The sequence below is a fragment of the Mastigoproctus giganteus genome, chromosome 5, assembly GCF_048544385.1.
Source record: "Mastigoproctus giganteus isolate SK-2022 chromosome 5, ASM4854438v1, whole genome shotgun sequence".
Classification (NCBI taxonomy): Eukaryota; Metazoa; Arthropoda; class Arachnida; order Uropygi; family Thelyphonidae; genus Mastigoproctus; species Mastigoproctus giganteus.
The window spans coordinates 108,911,198-108,932,670 of NC_143579.1; the positions used below are offsets into that span (position 1 = coordinate 108,911,198).

Genomic DNA, 21,473 nt, shown 5'->3' on the forward strand with positions numbered 1-21,473 from the left:
CACTAGGTGGCAGTGATCACAGTGCGCCGAAGTGGGATTTACTCAAAGAGGTAACTACCATCAATGGTAAAGGGAAGGGTTTTTTCTTTTGTAAAGGTGACTTCGGTGGTCTGAGACAGTTTTTAAATTCTACAGTGGGACCAACTGATGATGTCACCAACAGCAAATTCTAAATGGGAAGCATTCAAAGAATTAATCTTGGAAGCTATTAGGCTTTTCATACCAAATAAGAAATATTGTTCAAGGTTTAGTCCTAAATGGATATCAAATGAACTAATGAGACATGTGGCAGAGAAGAAAAATGCATGGGATACATATAAATTAACAGGTGACACAGAAGGCTATGGAAGATATGAGCTGGTCTGTAATCAAGTCACAAAGGTGGTTAGGCAGGCAAAAGCAGATTTGAGAAATCTTTGGAAAATGATGCAAAGAAAAATAGAAAAGTTCATTACTTATGTAAATTGTAGAAGGGAAGGGTATGAATCAGATTGGTCCACTTGAAATCAATGGTTCAACTGTTGATGATCCTGCTCAGGTAGCTTACAAACTGAATGAGTATTTTGCATCTACATTTACACATGAGGAGTTATTAGGGAGGGGAATGCCAGAGGTGTATTAAATTCTGGTGGCGAGGCTAAATGATTTTGTAATAACTGAGAACAAAGTAGAGGAGAAATTATTGAAAATAAACATAAGGAAGGCACCTGGAGTGGATGGGAGCTATCCAGTTATATTAAAGGAGGCAGCAAAGTAAGTAAGCAAACCCTTAGCATAATTATTTATTATTATTATTAGCTATATGGTGCAAGGAAGCCTGAGGCTTATGCTGCACCAGCCAAAAAAAAAAAAATTCCCAAATTACCCTGAGAGAGAGAGAGAGAGAGAGAGAGAGAGAGAGAGAGAGAGAGAGAGAGAGAGAGAGAGAGAGAGAGAGAGAGAGACAGACAAAAGTAGAAGGGAATCACCAAGAGAAGAATGATGATATCCAGCTCAGGACCCTGGGTGTGCCAATCCTTGGACAATTCACAAAGGAGGCTCAAAGGGTGACAAGTAATTACAGACCTCTTAGTTTAACTTCTGCTCCAGGAAAATTAATGGAGGCACTGGTTAAAGAAGCACTGCAGGATCATCTAGGCTACACTTCAGTTATAGTTCAGATACAGCATGGATTTGTTAAGGGGAGGTCTTGTCTGACCAATTTGAATGGATACTATGATGTGATCACAAAGTAACTGGATGCAAAGAATAATTTTGATATCATATACTTGGATCTTAGGAAGGCTTTTATACTGTTACACATGGAAGATTGCTCTACGAATTGGAGCAGTGTGGCATCGGGGGCAAATTTCGGCTATGGATAAAGGGATGATTGAGTGGAAGAAGACAAAGATTGGTAATCGATCAATGGACACTGCTCTTCATAGACAAATGTTTGTGGAGTCCTCCATGGTTCGGTGTTGTGTCCATCGTTGTTTTCTGTATTTATTAATGATACTGATGAAGGTATATCAGGCTTAATGTTTATGTTTACAGATGATACAAATGTTTGCAGTGTTGTTAATGTCACTAATGACAGTATGCTACTGCAACAGGTTCTAGAAACATTGAGCAGATAGGCTGACTGATAGCAACTGAAGTTTAACATTGACAAATGTAAAGTACTGCATATGGGTAGCAGTAACACCAGAGAAATGTATCAACTGTGTGGTACTACACTCAGGGTGGTAGAGAATGAAAAGAACTTGGAGATAATTCAGATATGAAGTGCAGTCAGATATGAAGTTTTCTGAGCAGTGCAGGCAGTCTGCAAGAGGAGCACCTCATGGTGTCTTGTCAATGATATACAGGAATTTTTCTGGCAGGGATAAGGAGGTGATTATCCCCTTGTATAAGGCAATGCCCTGGCCACACCTTGAGTACTGTATGCAGGTCTGGAGGCTTCATTTTAGGAAGGATATAGAGCTGATGGAATGTGTACAGAGAAGGATAACAAGATTAGTGAATAGAACAAAGGGTTGGTCTTAAGAAGAAAGGCTTAAGTTCTGCAAATTGCAGTGTCTGGAAACAAGGCACCTGAGAGGTGATGTGATTGAGGTGTATATGGTTTTGAATGGTTTGAGCAAGCTCAATGCTGTTGAGATTCTTCCTCTTGCTGAGATTCTGCACCTGAAGGGGCACAGATTCAAATTGAGGAAAGACGGTTGTAGAATAGATGTGCAGAAATTTCCCTTTAGCCAGCGGGTGGTTGATTGCTGGAACAAGCTTCCATCCATTGTTGTGGAAGTTGGCAGCTTAAATAAATTCAAGGCCGAACTAGACAAACTTCTGGAGTGAATAGATGGGTGAAATGGGAAGTGATTTTTTTTTTTTGGTTTATGCTAAATAATCTTTCTTTCTTGCATCATATGGCTCTACTAATGCCATGTCCTAAAGGTGAGATCAGCAAAAGGACACCATATGAGGAAAACTTTTATTATGTGAGTTACAGAGCTTGGAAATTACAAAAACTTTATAGTGGACCTGATTGAAGTCTATAAGAGAGAGAGAGAGAGAGAGAGAGAGAGAGAGAGAATAGTAAAATGAATGGAGGCAACATTTTCACTTTTTGCAGGAAGTTTTCTTTTGGCCTACAATTTGATTACTACAACAAGTTACTTCCGCATGTAGTTGAGGCTGACAGTGTGGTGAAATTCACAGATCAAATGGATAGTTACCTACATGAGAAAGGATGCACATAATCAGTATTTTCTTATCTACTTTTTTTTATATATTTTCTTTTATTGTTATTTTTGGTTTGTTTATTTTTCCCCCTTTTTGGCTCATGCAGCAATAGCCTATGGTTTTTTGTCCTATATGGCTAATACTAATCACCTTTGGCAAAGCAAAATCCTTTCCCTTTACCCTTGATAGCAGTGGTATCGTTAAATATATCTCACTCAATGCACCATGATTGTTGGCAACCAGTGGTTATTTTACCTGAAATTTCTTAATGCGTGAACAGTCACTACCATAATCAGATTAAGATTATTGCTTTCTCTTGATCTGATTATTTTTGCTTGTCTAAACATGCTGGTATGGAAAACAGTCAATAAATCCAGAAATGTTCTGCTACTGAGTGAGTGACCAACCCACCAGTTCTACTGTAAATATTGGAAAGTTAAAATCCTCCATGATAAAATATTCTTATATAGTGGCCTACCTTTTTATATGTGTAGTTGTTCATATCACAGTCATTTGGCCTATAGCATACTCCTACTCTTGTTTTAGTTTTAATAGCGATTATCGCACTAAACTGACTCAACGTTACACTGACTACCCATGCCAATTGTATGCACTGTCTTACATTCTATGTACTTTTTAATGAAGAACATAACCCCCCCCCTTTCTATACACATTGTACTCAGATTTTAAATTCTGCATTGTCTTTATTTGATATCTTTGCATGTTTCTGATATCCCTATAATGTTTGCATTTGATGAGTTAACCAATTCTTCAAATTTATATGCAATATTTCTAGCATTAGCATACAAGCAAGTATATGTGTGCATATCATTTTGCTATTGCTAACACTAACCCAACCCATATATTCATTTGTTCCATGAGAACTCATAGCAGGCTTTATAATCTCTATACCTTGCTTTTTGGTCTTCTGTTGTCAATAGAAGCAGTGCAAGAATCAATTTAACCTCTGCTTTAGTCTGTGTAACCCCAAACTAGAAGTTTCCTGACCGAACAAATACTGCCTCAGTAGCATCAGGAAACATTCTCACACCCTTTCCATTTAAGTGTATCCCATCACTTACATATATATGTGCAGCATGCCAAGGAAAATTCTACCCAATAAGCCTTGCTCTCTCTCTTTCTCTTCAGGGCTGAATTGATTGACAAGGCTTTCATCATGTACTCTCTCTCTCTCTCTCTCTCTCTCTCTCTCTCTCTCTCTCTTATTGTATCTGGGCAAAATTTTAGACACTTTCAATTCAGTCCTAACACACAACTTTTTCTCAACATTTCTCTATCCATTTTAAGTAAATCCTGAGATTTCCTATTTTACATTGCATTGCCAATGACAGATATATATGTGTCCTATTCCATCTATCCATTCAGCTCAGTACAGTTCCTTCCTGTTTCCCTGAAAATAGTCACCAATAATAGCTACTTCTGTTACCAGTGCTTTCTAACATTGTGAATTCCACTATGCTGTCTGATGCATAAGTGTAGGATCAAATATTAAACTGGATAGCTAAGTGCTTGATGGATCCCTTGTTTTAATTCCTCCGATGCTTTCTTGCATCATATGCCCTACTAATGCTATTAGACCTTATCACATCTAACAGAAGCTAATGTAATTCATGAAAAACTTTAACCTTCTCAAAATGATAAGTGAGTATAATAAAATATAGTCTGTTCATACCTCTCTGAAATTATGACATAAGTTGCCATTACACAAAAATCCCCCAAGTGACAACAAAGTTCAATGGTAATTTAAGAATATATCGATAAATTTCTGGGCACATTTAAATCATGTATGCAAAAACTTTCCATAATGATTTTGTAGCTCTTAGATGTGCATGTATTTTGTGTTAGTTTCCCTTTATTTTTTTAGTGGAAGATACATTGACTGATTCTGAAGCAGATATTTCTAAAGTAACCGGTAAGTATTACAATTAACTGCTAGTTGACAACTATCAAATAAGTGATGTATTTTATAATACATTTAAAAGAAAAGTTTACACATGAGTAATGGAAGCCAGAGCCCATTTCCCTCCTCAGTGCTAAAAAATAACAAACAAAAACAAATGGGAACCCAATTTCACAACTTCAACTACAGTGGTGTTGAAAGAAATAGTTAGTGACCACATTTTTAAGCATTTATAATGCTTTTCACCAACAAAATTTTTCCTTGGAGGTTATTTAAAACAACATGTGGGCCTAAACAACTCTTATGCAATAGAATACCGAGAAATATGTTTCAAAGATAACTCAACTCTCAATTCTTTCCATGTGTTATGTTGTGTCCTCATACGTACCAACTAAGAAGACAATGTTCATGTACAGCATTTTTGTAATTAGGTATGTTGTATTCTTATTTAATAAATATACTAACAATAGACTATTTTAGCTCAAATGGACTGTGTAACTTTTCAGCTGTTCTTTTATTGTGTCTGTTTAGACTATGTATATCTTAGTGCACTTGCATCATTAATAGACAGCCAATTATAGATTAGCAAATATTTGCAATAGTGGCATTGTTTAAGTTACATCTCATATTGTGAATACCTTCACGACAAGTTACCACGACATTGCACTACTTCGAATAAGTAACGCTTCACCCGAAGGAGAAGACTGTTGTTACTTATTCTCAGTGGATACCACCACCCAGAGGTGGTGGTATCCACTAAGCCAATAACACACTCCTACTCTCAACATTGCACTGTCTACTCATGTCAACTGGCTGCACTTTCCTAGATTTTGTGTTTTTTAGCTAACAGCATAACCCCTCCACCTCTCCTCCTATCCTATCCTGTCTATTTTTTCTGTACACATTATACTCCCCAAATTCTAATTCTGCATTCCTTATATCTTTGTGACACCATGGCTCTGATATCTGCCTTTGATGTTTTGACTAGCACCTTAAATTCAAATTTATTTAATAAACTCCTAGAACTGGTGTACATCCAAGTATACATGCACCTGTTCTTATCCTTAGCTACCCTAACACAGCCCACGTATTTATTGTTTCTGCGATGACTCCCAGTGGTCTCTGAAATCCCCAGCAACTTGTTTTCCAGGCTGCTGCTCATTCCAGTAGAAGCATTGCAAGAATCACTTTCACCTCTGCCAGTGGCTACTGTTAACCTATCAGTAACATGTATCCCCCCCCAAGCTAGCAGTTTTCCAACCCACCTAATGCCGCCTCGATAGCATCAGCAAATATTCTTGCACCTTTTCTATTTAAGTGTATCATATTCCTGTAGAAACAGTCTCTCCTGTTAAAAAGTGTCTGGGCAGAATTGCAGACACTTTCAAATTCAACCCTAAGTCGCAGCTTTTTTTATCATTGATCTGTACTTATTATTATTACTATCCATATAGTGCAAGGAAGCCTAAGGCTTATGCTACACCAGCTAAAAAAAATTTCCGAGTTACCCTGAGAGAGAGAGAGAGAGAGAGAGAGAGAGAGAGAGAGAGAGAGAGAGTCAAAAGTAGAAGGGAATAGCCAAGAAAGAGAAGAATGGTGATATCCAGTTCAGAACCCTGGGTGTGCTTAGTGCATACTAACTATATGTGAGACCCTGGGGATAAGCAATTCCAGCATTCTCCTACTCTTAATGTCATTAGTGACAATGTGTATGACAATAACACCTTTTGTGCCCTTAAAAGGTGATATCATGCTCTGCACTGTCATCAACTTTTGCCCCTGGCAGACATACCCTGGTCCTGTTCCACTTATTCTTTTTGCACAATATATTCTCCATTTCCCTGACAATAGAGTCACCGACAACTAGTGCCTGTGGGACCAGCGCATTCTGCCTCAGGGATTGATGCTGTGCTGCCTGATGATCAAGTGTAAGCTCTGGCATTGATGTGGGTAGTTGAGAGCTTCATGGGTTCCCAATTTAAGGCCTTCAAAAGGTATCTACCCTGTTCTTCAAGCTCTCATAAAGGCCTGTAAGAAAGCTGAGTTGGCAACAGTCTTTACATCGAGCATGCACAAAGACAATATCACCCTTGGCAATATCGTGTCCAAATTCTGATATCTCCATAAACATGAAACAAGCAGTACATTTCAAAAGGCTGCGATTCAGAGGACTACCATCCCCTCAGTTCTCCCTCGAGCCACAGCACCCCCACTACCTTGAGCTTTTTGCTTTGCTGCTCTGGTCTCAGGCATGATTTCAATACAATTAAAAATATTACACTGAAATATTAGGCTAAACTAATATGCAGTAATAACACTATATATATATATACAGGGTTATTCAAAATGAAGTCTGGGGTTTCAGAAATGTCTACTCATGTGTGTACAGGAATTGTTTGAAACCCAGCACTTCATTTTGAATAACCCTGTATATATATTTCAGTATTGAGTTTTACCTCCTACCAAGTTAACGTTATATGAATTTTGTATCTCTTATCAAGTTTCAGTTATATGTATTAAGTTATAACATTAAGTTTCTAAAATCTAAGTGCTTATACATATTAAGTTAAAACTTTACATTTGTAAAATCTATGTTATAATAAATTTTGCTATCTATTGCCACCTACATGGTTTGAATTCTTGTGCTAGCTATTTGCGATATTATATCTACAACAAATCACTGATTCTAAAAGCACTATGAATATTACTGTCATACGTTACGGCCTACGTGACAAGTTAAATCATTAAAACACATATGTAATGCTAACATTTATAGTTTGTAATCCTCTGCTGATACTGATTACACTGCTATAAGTTACATAGAAACTTCTAGTATCTACTATATCGATAAGAAAACAATGGTAGCAGAATTCGAAAGCTACTATCGATACAATGCTGGCAGAAGTCAACTGGTTTTTTATGCAATTACAAGGCCAAGTAAAGAATAAATACACCAAATTAATCAGAAAATCACAAAAAAAATACTATACAACTAAAGTTAAATCAAAAGTTACAGAAAAACAATAATTTCAAATCAATAAATAAGAAAATCCACTTAACAGCTTTGAACATGTCTGGCTCCCACTAGCCTCATCAGCAGACATTAGCATTAGTAGAGGCATACGATGCAAGAAAGCAAGCTTATGCAGCATCAGCCAAAAAAAAAAAAAAAAAAAACCTTCCATTTCATCCATCCATTCGTTCCAAATGCCTGTCCAGCTCAGCCTTAAATTTATTTAGGCTATTAGCTTCCACAACAAAAGATAAAGGCAAATTTCTGCACATCTATTCTACAACTATCTTTCCTCAATTTGAAACTGTGCCCCTTCAGGTTCTTAGTCTGAGCAAGATGAAGAATCCCATCAGCATTCAACTTGCTCAACCCATTAAAGGCCTTATACACCTCGATCATATCACCTCATAGGTGCCTACTCTCCAGGTGCTGCAATTTGCAGAACTTAAGCCTTTCTTGGAAAGAGTACCCCTTTGTTCCCCTCACCAATCTTGTTGCTTTTCTTTGTACTCATTCTAGCAACTCTACATCCTTCCTAAAATGAGGCCTCCAGACCTGTACACAGTACTCTAGGTGTAGCCTGACCATTGCCTTGTATAACGGGATTATCACCTCCCTGTCCCTGCTAGAAAAATTCCTATATATCGTTGACAGGACTTCATGACCTGGCAGCTCCTCTGCACTGCTGAGCGAACTTCATATTTGGCTGCACAATTACCCCCAGGTCTTTTTCACTTTCCACTTTCCTGAGTGTAGTACCACCCAGTTGGTACATTTCTCTTCGGTTATTGCTACCCATATTCAGTACTTTGCATTTGTCAATTTTAAACTCCAGTTGCTGCTTCTCAACTCATTTTCCCAACTTATCTAGATCCAGTTGGAGTAGCATACTGTCATTACTGTCGTTAACAATCTTGCCAACCTTTGTATCATCTGCAAATTTGGACATTAAACCTGATATATCTTCATCAATATCATTGAATTATATACAAAACATAAATATACAAAACAACAATGAGCCCAACACCAAACCCTGGGGAACTTCACTAATAACATTTGTCCACAAAGAGCAGGGTCCATTGATTACCACTCTCTATTGTCTCCCACTCAACCATCCCTTTATCCATTGTAGCAGCTTATTGTATCCTCGATGCCATACCTCTCCGATTTGTACAGCAGTCTTCAATGTGCAACAGTATCAAAAGCTTTCCTGAAATCCAAGTATATGATACCAAAATTATTTTTGGCATTCAGTTCCTTTGTGACCACATCATAGTAAGCAATCAAATTGGTCAGACAAGACCTCCCTTTGACAAACCCATGCTGTGTCTTAACTATTACTGCAGTCTTGTCTAGACGATCCTGCAGTGCTTCTTTAACGAGTGATTCCATTATTTTTCCCGGAACGCAAGTTAAACTAACAGGTCTGTAGTTACTTGTGTCACCTTTTGAACCTCCTTTGTGAATTGGTGATACTCCAGTCCATTAGGACCTTCCCTGAGTCCAATGAAGCTCTCATAATTATGGCTAAGGGTTTGCTTACTTCCTTTGCTGCCTCCTTTAATATAACTGGATAGATCCCGTCCACCCCGGGTGCCTTCCTTATGTTTAACTTCAACAATTTCTCCTCCACTTTGCTCTCAGTTATTACAAAATCACTTAGCTCCCTGTTAGCGTTTTATAAACTTCTGGCACTCCCCTCATTGAATAACTCCTCATGTGTGAAGTGAATGTAGATGCAAAATACTCATTCAGTTTATCAGCTACCTGAGCATGATCATCAATAGTCAACCCATCTATGTTAAGTGGTCCAATCTGATTCCTCCCTTACCTTCTAGAGTTTACATAAGTAAAGAACTCCTTGCTGTTTTTCTTTGCATCCTTTGCCAAAGATTTCTCATAATCTGCCTTCACCTGCCTAATCTCCTTTGTAACTTGATTACAGACTAGTTTATACCTGGCATAGCCTTCTGTATCGCCTGATACTTTCTATGCATCCCATACATTCTTCTTCTCTGCCACTAGCCTCATTAATTCATCTGACATCCATTTAGGCCTAAACCTTGAACAGTATTTCTTAGTTGGAATTAAAAGCCTAGTAGCCTCCAAAATTAAGTCCCTGAAGGCTTCCCATTTAGAATTCACTGTTGGTAACATTATCAGTTGATCGCACTGTACAGAATTTAAAAACTGTCTGAGACCTCTGTAGTTACCTTTATGAAAGCAAAACTCTTCCCTTTAGCCTTGATGGTAGTTACACCTTTAATTAATTCCCACTTCAATACATTGTTATCACTGTCACCCAGTGGTTCCTTTATTTGCAGATTCTTAATGCATGAAGAATCACTACTGATAATCAGATCAAGAGTATTACTCCCTCTGGTTGCCTCTCTAACATGTTGCTGTAGAAAACAGTCATCCGATAAATCCACAAAAGTCTTGCTAGTGTGCAAGTGACCAACCCACAAGTTCCAGTCAATATCTGGAAAGTTAAAATCTCCCATTATAAGACATTCTGATTTACTGGCCCACTCTATTTCTCTGCACAATTGCTCATTATACTCATCAGATTCATTAGGCCTATAATACACCTACTCTCATTTTTCCTTTCCCAGTGCTTATTTCACACCAAACAGACTGAACACTGCATTGTCCACCAACATCAGTTGGATGCACTTCCTTAGATTTTATGTGTTTCTTAATTAACAGCATAACCCCTCCTTCCCTTCCTATCCTTCCTATACACATTGTACTCCCCAAATTCCAACTCTGCACTGTCTATATCTGTGTGACACCACATCTCCGATATCCCAACAATATCTGCCTTTGATGTCTTGACTAGCACTCTAAGCCCATCAGATTTATTAACTATACTCCTAGCATTGGTGTACATGCACCTGTTCCTGCTCCTAGCCACCCTAACACAGCCCATGTATTTACTTGTTCCCCTGTTCCCCTAAGACTCCCAGCAGTCCTGGAAATCTCAATTACCTTGCTTTCCAGTCTGCTGCCCATTCTAATAGAAGCAGTGCAAGAATCACTTTTGTCTCTGTTTGTAGCCACTGTTAACCTTTTAGTCTGTGTATCCCCCCATGCTAGCAGTTTTCCGACCCACCTTAACACTGCCTCAATAGCATCAGCAAATATTCTTGCACCCTTTCTATTTAAGTGTATCCCATCCCTGTAGAAGCAGTCTCTCCTGTCAACAAGCACAGACCAGGCTGAAATAAATTCTACCCCTTGAGCCTTGCACAATCTTTCCAGGGCCGAATTGATTGACAAGGTTCTCATCATATAACTTCCTCCTATTGTGTCTGGGCAGAATTGCAGCCACTTTCACATTCAACCCTAACTCACGACTTTTTTTTCAATGTTGACCTGTACTTGTTGAGTAAATCTGCAAATCTCTTACTCTTAATGTCATTAGTTCCAACGTGTACAACAATATCACCTTTTGTGTCCTTAAAAGATGATATCTGCTCTACAGCATCATCAACTTTTGCCCCTGGCAGACATGCCCTGGTACTGTTCCACCTATCCTTCTTACATAGTATATTTCCCATCTCCCTGACAATAGAGTCACCAACAATAACTAGTTCCTTTGGGACCAGCGCATTCTGCCTTGGAGATTGCCTGTGTTGTGATTGGGCCCCTCATATTAATTTCTTTGAGGACCCTACACCTCAAGCTCTCATAGACGCTCATCAGAATGCTGAGTTGGCGCCTAATTTCTTGACACTCCAGACACCTAGCACACACACACACAAAGGCATCCTCCTTGGTTAGATCATGTCCTGTTTTAGAAAGGCCTGCAAGCATTTCACACTTAGAACATTTTTTGAGACTGTGATGCATTGGAGAATCGCTCCCTTCTTTTCTCCATTGAGCCACAGCACTCTTGCTAGTCTGTGATCTTTGCTTTGCAGCTCTAGTCTGGGTTATGATTTCAGTTTAAATACAATTTAATTAACAATGAAATTTAATAATATTTTTGATTAATTGATAATACTATAATAAGCTAACAGATTCCTAATACAGTGCTTCGTATTACGCTATCTAGTTTTACTTTATACCTTACGCTATCTAGTTCAACAATAATGGCGCCAACACCGGGAGTCTTAACTTTCAAAAATCGCTGGTTAAATTCAAAATAAGAAGCTAACGAATGCTACTAAACCTATTTAATATCTCCGTAAAACACAATGTACTATGTTAAATAATGACAGTTGCAAGAATAGCTCATTATGTCTTGTCAATGATGTACAGGAATTTTTCTAGGAAGGATAAGGTAATTATCCTCCTTGTATAAGGCAATGGTCAGGCCACACCTTGAGTGCTATGTACAGGTCTGGAGGCCTCATTTTAGGAAGAATGTAGAGCTGCTTGAATGAGTATAGAGAAGGGCAATGAGATTGGTGAATGGAACAAAGTGTTGCTCTTACAAAGAAAGACTTAAGTTCTCAAAATTGCAGTGTCTGGAGACTAGTCACCTGTGTGGTGATCTAATTGAGGTGTATAATTCCTTGAATGGTTTGAGCAAGCTGAATGCTGATGAGATTCTTCCTCTTGCCTTGCCCAGATTAGTCACCTGAGGGGACATAAATTCAAATTGAGGAAAGTCAGTTGTGCAGAAATTTGCCTTTAGCCAGCTGATGGTTGATTGCTGGAACAAACTTCCATCTGTCGTAGAAGTTGACAGCTTAAATAAATTCAAGGATGGGTGAAATGAGAAGGTTTTTTTTTTTTTTTTTTGGCTGATTCTATATAAGCTTGCTTTCTTGCATCATATGCCCCTACTAATGCAAATGCTAAGAATGAATTTGCAGCAGATTTCAGTTCATTAACATTAGCAAAGCGATGTCCACACACATTTTTCTTGGGGGTGTCGAAACAGGAAATAGTCACTGGGGCTAGATGCAGCCTTGTAAGATGGATGGGTAAGTTCTGTAAAGTCACAGGATCTCAGAGCAGCAGCAGCAAAGCTCCGCAGTGACTATCTGCTTGTGTTACAATTAGTGAATGTACAAAATTCCCCTCAGCATTCCAAAAAATGGTGACCATAATCTTGCCAGCTGAAGGTAGTATCGGAAATTTTTTTGTGGGGAGAATCCTTGTGCTTCCATTGCATTGATTCTTGTTTGGTCTCAGAATTCCAGTGAACTCAGGGGCTCACATCTGGTGAGTATGGGCTTGGCATACCCAGGGTCCTGAGCTGGATATCATCATTCTTCTCTTTCTTGATGATTCCCTTCTACTTCTGACTCTCTCTCTCTCTCTCTGGGTAATTCAGAAATTTTTTTTTTTGGCTAGTGCAGCATAAGCCTCAGGCTTCCTTGCACCATACAACTAATGATAATAATAATAAACTCATGTTTTATCTCCCATAATAATTCTGGGGATGAAAGTTTCAGGATCCCTTCCATAAAGCTCCAAATTCTCCTCACAACACCATACTCTGAATTGCTTCTGCACAGGAGTTAGAAATCTGGAGACCCAACTTGCACTGACCTTAGTCATCCCCAAATGTTAATGGAGGATGGTTATAATTGTTCCCTCATATATGTCGTATTCCCTAGAAATTTGGGACACCTTTAAACATCTATCATTCAGCACAAGGATTTCCATAACTTGGCACATCTCTGGAATGGTCACTGTTACAGCTCATTACAGCCTTCCTTCCTGGATGTGGATTATCTTCGACTCTCTATCCCACTTGAATTGTTTTGACCAAAATTACACCTCTTACTTTGAAGGTGTGCTGTTGTCATACACAGCCACCATCCTTTCATAAATGGCCTTTGACCCATTTCCTTCTTTGGTGAGAAACTTGATTGCTAAATGAACTAATCTTTTGCTCTTCTCTGCACTGCTCAGATAATTTCATATCTGAGTACACAACTACTGTTATGTCTTTTTCATTCTTCACTACCCCAAGTGTCATACCATGCAGTTTGTTAATATGGGATTACTGCTACCTAAATGCAGTATTATTAGTAAATATTACTGGAATGATACAAGGAAACAAAATTATACAGCATCAAAAAAAACACTATTTGTAAATGTTAAACATCAATTGCCACTTCTCAGCTCATCTGCCTAATTTTTCTAGATCTTGTTATAGTAGCATACCCTGATTATTGTCATTAATCACCCTGCCATTCTAAACATTAAGCCTGATGTGCCTTCATCAACATCATTAATAAATATAGAAACCAACAATGGGTCAAGTACTGAAACCCTGGGGGGCTCCACTAATAACAAAGAGCAGTCCATTGATGACCACTCTGTCTTCTTCCACTTAATTGTCCCTTTATCCAGAGCAGTAACTTTCCCTTATTGTCACACTGCTCAAATTTGCACAGCTGTCTTTTACCTACAATAGTACGTAAAAAGTTTTCCTGAAATCCAAGTATATGATATCCAAATTATTTTTTGCATCCAGTTCCTTTGTTACTCTGTCATAGTATGGAATAAAATTGGATGGACAAGATTTCCCCCCCCCTTAATAAATCCATGTTTTTACTGCAGTATAATTGCATTCCTATCTAGATTCTGCTTTACTTCTTTAACCTGCAACCCATTATTTTCTCTGCAACAGAAGTCACACTAAGAGGTCCATAAATATGGAGAGTAATTTGGGGATACATGTGCATATTCTCCAGTCCATAATTATGGCTAAAGGTTCGCTTACCTCTTTTGTTGCCTCCCTTAATATAACTAAAAAGATTCTATCCACTCCACGTGCCTTTTTTGGTTTTGCTTCAACAATCTCTTCCACTCTCCTCCCAGATATTGCAAAATCACTAATTTTTAATTATTATTATTATTTATTAATTATAAATTAATTATTTTCTCATAATTCTGATGAAAGATCTTTGACTGACATTCTGTTTTGCTGTCCATTGGCCTCAAGCTTGACAAGAACACAAACGTAAGCATAGCAATGTATAACTTCTTAGAAGAAGAAAAATTCCACATTTATAATCAAATAATTATAATATAGCAGTATAAACTGCTTTCTTGACTATTTATTCCAGCACGATTTTATAAAAGGTTAAAAAACTTTTATAAATTATTAATTATCCCATCCAAAATAATCATTATTATCAACATATTTACATTTTTTGGAGAACTAATTTATGGTAGTTATGAATAGTTGTGATTTTAACAGAATAGGACTAGAGACAGTTAATGATTAGTTAGTTTGGAGTTAATCTTTAAACAGAAATTGTAGGATAATGCTGTGTTTGGCAGCCCATAGCATAATCTCTTAAGACCACATAATTCTATTATAGTGTAATGGAACTAAAAAAAAACTTGATTCTATACAAATAACAAATGCATTGTTCTCATATGGATTATGGTTCATTAGAATACTAAGAAAGGAAATCATAACTAGTTATGCAATAATCATTGCTACCAATAAATATCAAATGAGAGTGCTGAAAAGGGATTAACAATCCAACCTTACAGTATTGTGCTAAAAAATATCTCATTTTATTTGAATAAATTTTATTAATTTATTGTGTGTATTTTTTTAAGGTATAGCAGTTGCTGTTGGATCTGGAAGTCTCATTATTCTAATTCTAGTAATAGCATTTGTCTGTGTGAAAATGTAAGTAGTTAATTGTTTTATTTATCTATACATAAACAATACCGGTTAAATCTAATAAAGCTTCACACATTTGGTAACATAACGTTTTAGTATGTTTACATAGAAGAAACATTGTACTGGGAAAAAATTAGTATAAACTTAAAAGTAGCAGAGGAAATAACACTTACAAATTTCAGTATGACCTCTAGTAACTTCTTGACAGACATACTACCCATGCTATAGCATTTCTTGACAGATATGCTATAGCATGGGTAGTATATCAACTACTGCAGTGATCCTTCTCTTCAAGTCATTCACATAAGTTAGCATTGGGAGGCTTGTGTGTCTGGTCCTTAACATAATCTCACAAAAAAAAAAAAAAGGTCCAGTGAGTAAGCTGACTACAGAAATGGACCTACACTGTGCTCTTTCTGTACCAGTATATGTTGCCATTCTGTTTATACTACAGCAGCACCACAGACATCTACTTCAGCAATCAATAACAAATGAGCATGAAAACTCCAGCCTTAAACTCTCTCTTTTTATCACTGTCAGCCCATGTTAAATGTAGTGAGAACATTTACAAGCTTTTAAGTTGTGAAGCTACTTTTGACTTTCCATTCAAAAAAAAAAAAAAAAAAAATTGTGAGAATTTATAAAATTGTAATTTCCTGTGAACTATGTTGCTATTTGCATTATGTTTCTTCACTTTTTTTTTAAATACATAAGTTTCATATGAAATAACTTTAAATCCTTTTCTGTGTATATACACAATATTGCCAAAAGTGACAAAAAAATTTTGGTTGTTGTTTAGGTCCTGAAAACTTTCATTAATATATATAGAGTAAGCGCCAGTTATAGTGATCACATTTGCAAATTGAATATTGATTCTAATAAATGGTGAATCTAATAAGCAAAAATTTACAAATATTATCCAGAGGCTATAAAAATAAAGATATAAAGCACAGATTTACGCTTTATTACTAAAGGTTTATCACCAATTAAATGATACGTGAAAATTGGAAGAATATTACACACAGGTTAGCAAAATAAAAATTAATTTATACTTATGTATAGCTTAATTAATATATATATTAATTAAACATAACACTTTGTAATATGATTATAATTTAAAATAGTCACTTATTTTATGTTGCTTTAAATTATCACTGCAAAGTCTATATTCATGATCACTTGCACCAGTTTCTTCCAACGTTCTCCTCAGGACAGCCATAACTTCATGAGTTTGCAGTTTTGTAACTGGAATTCATTTGGGTTCATCTTCATTTTCCTCCTTGGCAAAATTATCAGTAACATAATAGGCAATTTCTTCATCTATTAAAGCTGTAGTAACTTGTAGGTCATCATCTACATCCACCCAACCATTCAATCTTGTTCACCCATGTCTTCAGGATTTTCAACGTGATCAGTATCACGACTTAGTTGACTGTCATGAATAATTAATCCACATTTTTTGAAACAGTTGCTAATGCAGGTTTTGGAAACTTCATTCCAGGTACTCGTCATATGAAGTGCATCTAGAACACTTATGTGCTTTGCGATGTCGGATAATGTTCCCAAACATTCACCTATAGACTGGATGATTCTTCGCCTCATATCTGATCTATAAAAGGTCTTAATGGTTTTTATTATCCCCTGGTCAAGAGGTTGAATCACAGATGTGGTATTCAAAGGTAGAAAAACTAATTCGATGTTTTTGAAAGTCAACTTTGGATAAGCTGGGCAGTTGTTCAAAACCAATGCAATTTTTTTGTTTTTCTTATCCAATTTCAAATCCCATTTATGAAGATACTCTTCAAATAAAAAAGCTGTCATCCAAGCGTTGGTATTATTGGCATATTCAATTTTTGTGAGCTGGCCTGTTTGAACCAAACGAATAGAGCTTCATCTACTGTTTGACATTTCCCTTCAAGCTTCCTTTTTCAGCTGTTTTATTCCTTTAAAATATTTAGGCAATTTACTCTTGCCTATAACTAACGGCTTCATCTTGATTGTTCCCGTCATGTTGCATGTTAAAAGAACTGTAATCCTGTCTTTGATCTTCTTTCCTGCAGAAGAATTTTTAAAAATCATGCGGTGGTCTAGAGTAACCTTGTAGTACAACCCTGTTTCATCTGTATTAAAAATGTCATCAGGATTATAAGTGCTTAACACAGTTTGCCAAGCGGTTTTCAACCAGGTGTCAGCTGTAGAACCATCGGAATCCTGTTTTTTGTAAATAACATCATGTCTCTCCTGCCATCTCAGTCTTAAACTCTTTGTGTAGTTTTTCAGCAAAATCATTAGCTTTTTGAAGAAGAATGCTACGATTGATTGGTGCATTAAATGAGCTGGCCTGTTTGAACCAAATGAACAGAGCTTCATCTACTGTTTGGCATTTCCCTTCAAGCTTCCTTTTTCTGGTTTCACTAATCACATTAGTGTTTAATGTGTGATGTGATTTTAATAATTTTGATAAGGATGACTAAGGCACTCCTAATTTTACTGCCACTTCCCTTTGAGACATAATGCTTAAGTTTAATTTATCATACACTCATATTCACTCTCTTTCTGTTCACTGACATTTTTTTTTTTTGAACAGTAAAATTTAAAACACAGTAAAAAAGATAAGCGCCAATCAATAACAAAGCATACGGCACATGCAAGTGAGATGAAGTTTAGATATAGAAATGAAGAGGAGATTTCAGTGAAGGGGGAACACATTTCACCATAATAATGTGAAAACACAAAATTCCAGCTATCAGTATTATCGCAAATGCAATAAGATCGCGTTTACTACCCATATATTGTACTAACAGAATTGCCCAATAAACCAGAAACTATAAATTATTTTATGGTTGTGATCTCCAGAAATGTGCTTTAACAAAATATCACAGAGGCATTCAAAATTGATTCTTATAAGCAAAAATGTGATTCTAATAAACGATGAAAGTGTAGTGCATTTTATTGATGTGAATCAGTTCTTCGAAATTTGATTCTATAAAGCAGCTGATTCTAATAACTGATGCTTACTGTAGCTTTGATTTTATAAATTAAATTTTGAAAAGCATCTTTTGTAATATTTGAATTTGCTGCTGCTTCTGAAGTTACCTCAGTGTTATAGGCTCAACAATTACTGACATCATTCATCTTATTACTACAAACAGAAGAATGAAACAGGTGTAAAACATGGTAGTGCACTGCTATGTTTCTTTGATATAAATGAGTAATATATAAAGTGATCCAGAGAAAGGAACATTTAAATAAATAAATTATCTTTATTGCTGCTAAGTATGGTACAAGTACTAAGAAAAATAATACTCATCATGGCAACGTGGCCAGGAGTTTTACATTAAGGCAGAAAATGTTACATGGAATTAAAATTTGGGAAAATGAAAAGTTACATAAGAAATTATATACAACAATGACAGAATTCATGGGATACCTGGTTCCTGTGCAATGCAATGCTGTCACCCCTCTCGCTAGTGGACGAACCCACCACTTGGCAAGTATATAGGTGCACTGCATTCACGTAGACAGTAATTCAATGTCAGTATGGATAAACATTGCAAGTTAACCGACTTTGAAAGAGGTATAATAGCGAGTGCCCGATGCATGGGTCATTCTATCGCGGAGGTGGTACAGAAATTGCACTATCCCCATTCAACAGTATCAAGAATGCATTGGGAATACACCATTTCCAGAATAGCATCTTATCGTGGATGGCGCTGTGGGCAGAGAAAGGTGGTGGATGAACATGGCTGTCAATGTCTGTCTCGCATTGTTTCAGCCAACCGGAGAGCTACAGTGGCAGAAATCACCATTGGCTGCAATGAGGCAGGTGCCAGAAACATCTCCACCAAGACCACCAGGTGATCATTAGCCACAATAGGTTATGGGAGCTGCCAACCCACCAGTCCGATTGCTAACACCATGATACAGGACTCTACACCTCAACTGGGCAAAAGAACATCGGCACTGGACCTTGGATGATTGGAGACAGGTCTCCTGGTCTGATAAGTCCCATTTCCAGTTATTTCAAGCAGACGGGAAGGTGCGTATCTGGTGGAAACTGCACAAAGCTATGCACCTGTCATGTCAACAAGGAACTGTTCAGGCAGATGGACGGTCAGTAATGGTCATGTTGGGCTCTATGGTACATCTAGAGGCATCTCTGAATGATCCAGGTTACGTGTTCATCCTTTAAGACCATCTGCATCCCATCATGGTCATTGTGCACCCACAGAGAAATGGACTCTTCCAGCAGGACATTGCCACTCTCCCACAGAGCCGTGGTGACCAGAACATGGTTCAAAGAACATTCTGCAGATTTTACTACCATGGAATGGCCTCCCTGTTCACTGGGCATAAACTCAGTGGAGCATCTTTGGGATGCTGTGGAAAGGTCTGTTCAAGCTTTGGATCCCCCACCCAGGAATGCGATGGAATTATGGACAGCAGTGCAGCATGTAAATACCCGTGGAATGCTTTCGTGAACTGGTGAACTCAATGCCTCGCCATGTCACTACTGTTATCCGGGCAAAAGGTGGGCCTACCCGTTACTAGGTAGGTATCGCATGATTTCTGTCCACTCAGTATAAGTTACACAAAAATTAAAAAGCATATAAAAGAAGAAATTATAATAAACAGGAAAATACAAAAAAAAAAAATTAATGTAGAACAAATCAAGAACAATGGCGGAGAAGTTTTTAATCAAAATCAAACCATGGGTTTTGATCAAACAATTGTTGCAGCTAAAAAAGACAACATACTGTATACAGATTGGAGAAGTGGATGGCTGATTTTAACGTTTAGTAACCAGGCACAGTTTAAGCCACAAGATTTGGAAGGAGTTATACCATTTGAATAGATGCAATCCACTCCAGGAGAATGCAATGGTATTTTTAATCAGTTGCCATTTTCTTCAGGTTAATTCTGAAATGCAGTGGTATCAGTATTTTAGAGAGTGCCTGGGCAGGTAGGAAATAAAGTTTCACACGGTTGTATTTCAGGATTAGTGTGGGGTCAGATGTCAAGGATGGCAGAGGGCTGTGCCACTGACAGAAATACTAGATTTTCAGGCTGTTTATCATTCCTGTGAACATTTTAATGTAGTCATTAAACACATGTAAATTAACTTTGAGAGCCTGTGTATGTTTAGCTGCTCAGCCAGTTACTGGTTTTCAATTACGGAGGTTGACAATGCTTATTTGTGGCCCATTTCAGAGTCTAGTATTCAGATGCCCAAATTTCAGCATCATGTAAAATAACCAGATAAACAATGATTTGTAGATATCTGGTAGTGGTCGCGGGCAGTGGCGAGCTGTGAATATTTTTACAAGGGGCTCATACTTTTGCCGACTTTTCGATGTGAAACATCCTTTGGAGGGGGGGCGCTACCTGCCGAGTAAATCTGATCGGTCACAGGTGACATCATCCGCGGTGTCTGCCAAAGGTGCTTCCCACGCTCATACCATTAGTCTGTGTGGAGCACTCACTAATAGTATGATTAGGGTGCATGATGCATTTTTCGTTACCAGTACAATATCTCGAGTTCTAACTTTTTAGAATTTTTGAATAGTATGACATCACAATCATACTACCTGCAGTTACTACTGCAGTAAGTATGATTGCAAGTATTTGTTATATGACTGCAACAATACAAAGATTTGTCAACAGTTTCTTTTTTGTCTCGCATTTTTGCGTATGCAGCTGTTCGAAGCACCTAACATTCCATTGTCAGGTGCCCTGAACAGCTGCGTATGTTGTTTCAACTACGATCGGGTACCTCAATCGACGCTGCTTTCAGAGACATTTAGATATGCTGCAGTAGCAAGTATACGTCTCTTACTTTAGTTATCATAAATCCATTGTATATTATTGTCTTCCAGAAATTATGGAAATTTGTGAATGATCAATAAAATATTTACAACAAAAGCTCTTTTATTTTGTAATCAATATATACAAATTAAAATATCTAAAAGAAATGCAAAGGATGTTTCACGTAAAACGATCTACCACGTGTGCTCAGCAGACGCGCAACATTTTTTTTTTTTTTTTTTTTTTTAACGACTAGGGAAATATAACGGATACATTTTTTTGATGATAAAATTTTAATATTGCAAATAAAAAATAACATAAAAACTATCACAAAACATTCCACAAAAAACAAACTATTCTAGAAAAGGTACACAAAAATCACAGATTACATGAAAAAAAAT

General features: G+C 37.2%; 1 protein-coding gene across 1 annotated transcript in view; it reads left to right on the top strand.

The window, feature by feature from the left end:
• Positions 1-21,473, top strand: part of LOC150085626 (P-selectin-like) — a 292,465-nt gene that overhangs the window by 265,136 nt on the left and 5,856 nt on the right. The window contains exons 22-23 of the mRNA XM_090374622.1: positions 4,610-4,657; positions 15,201-15,273. Coding sequence (XP_090230748.1) covers positions 4,610-4,657; positions 15,201-15,273 — 121 coding nt within the window. The remainder of the gene's footprint in view (positions 1-4,609; positions 4,658-15,200; positions 15,274-21,473) is intronic.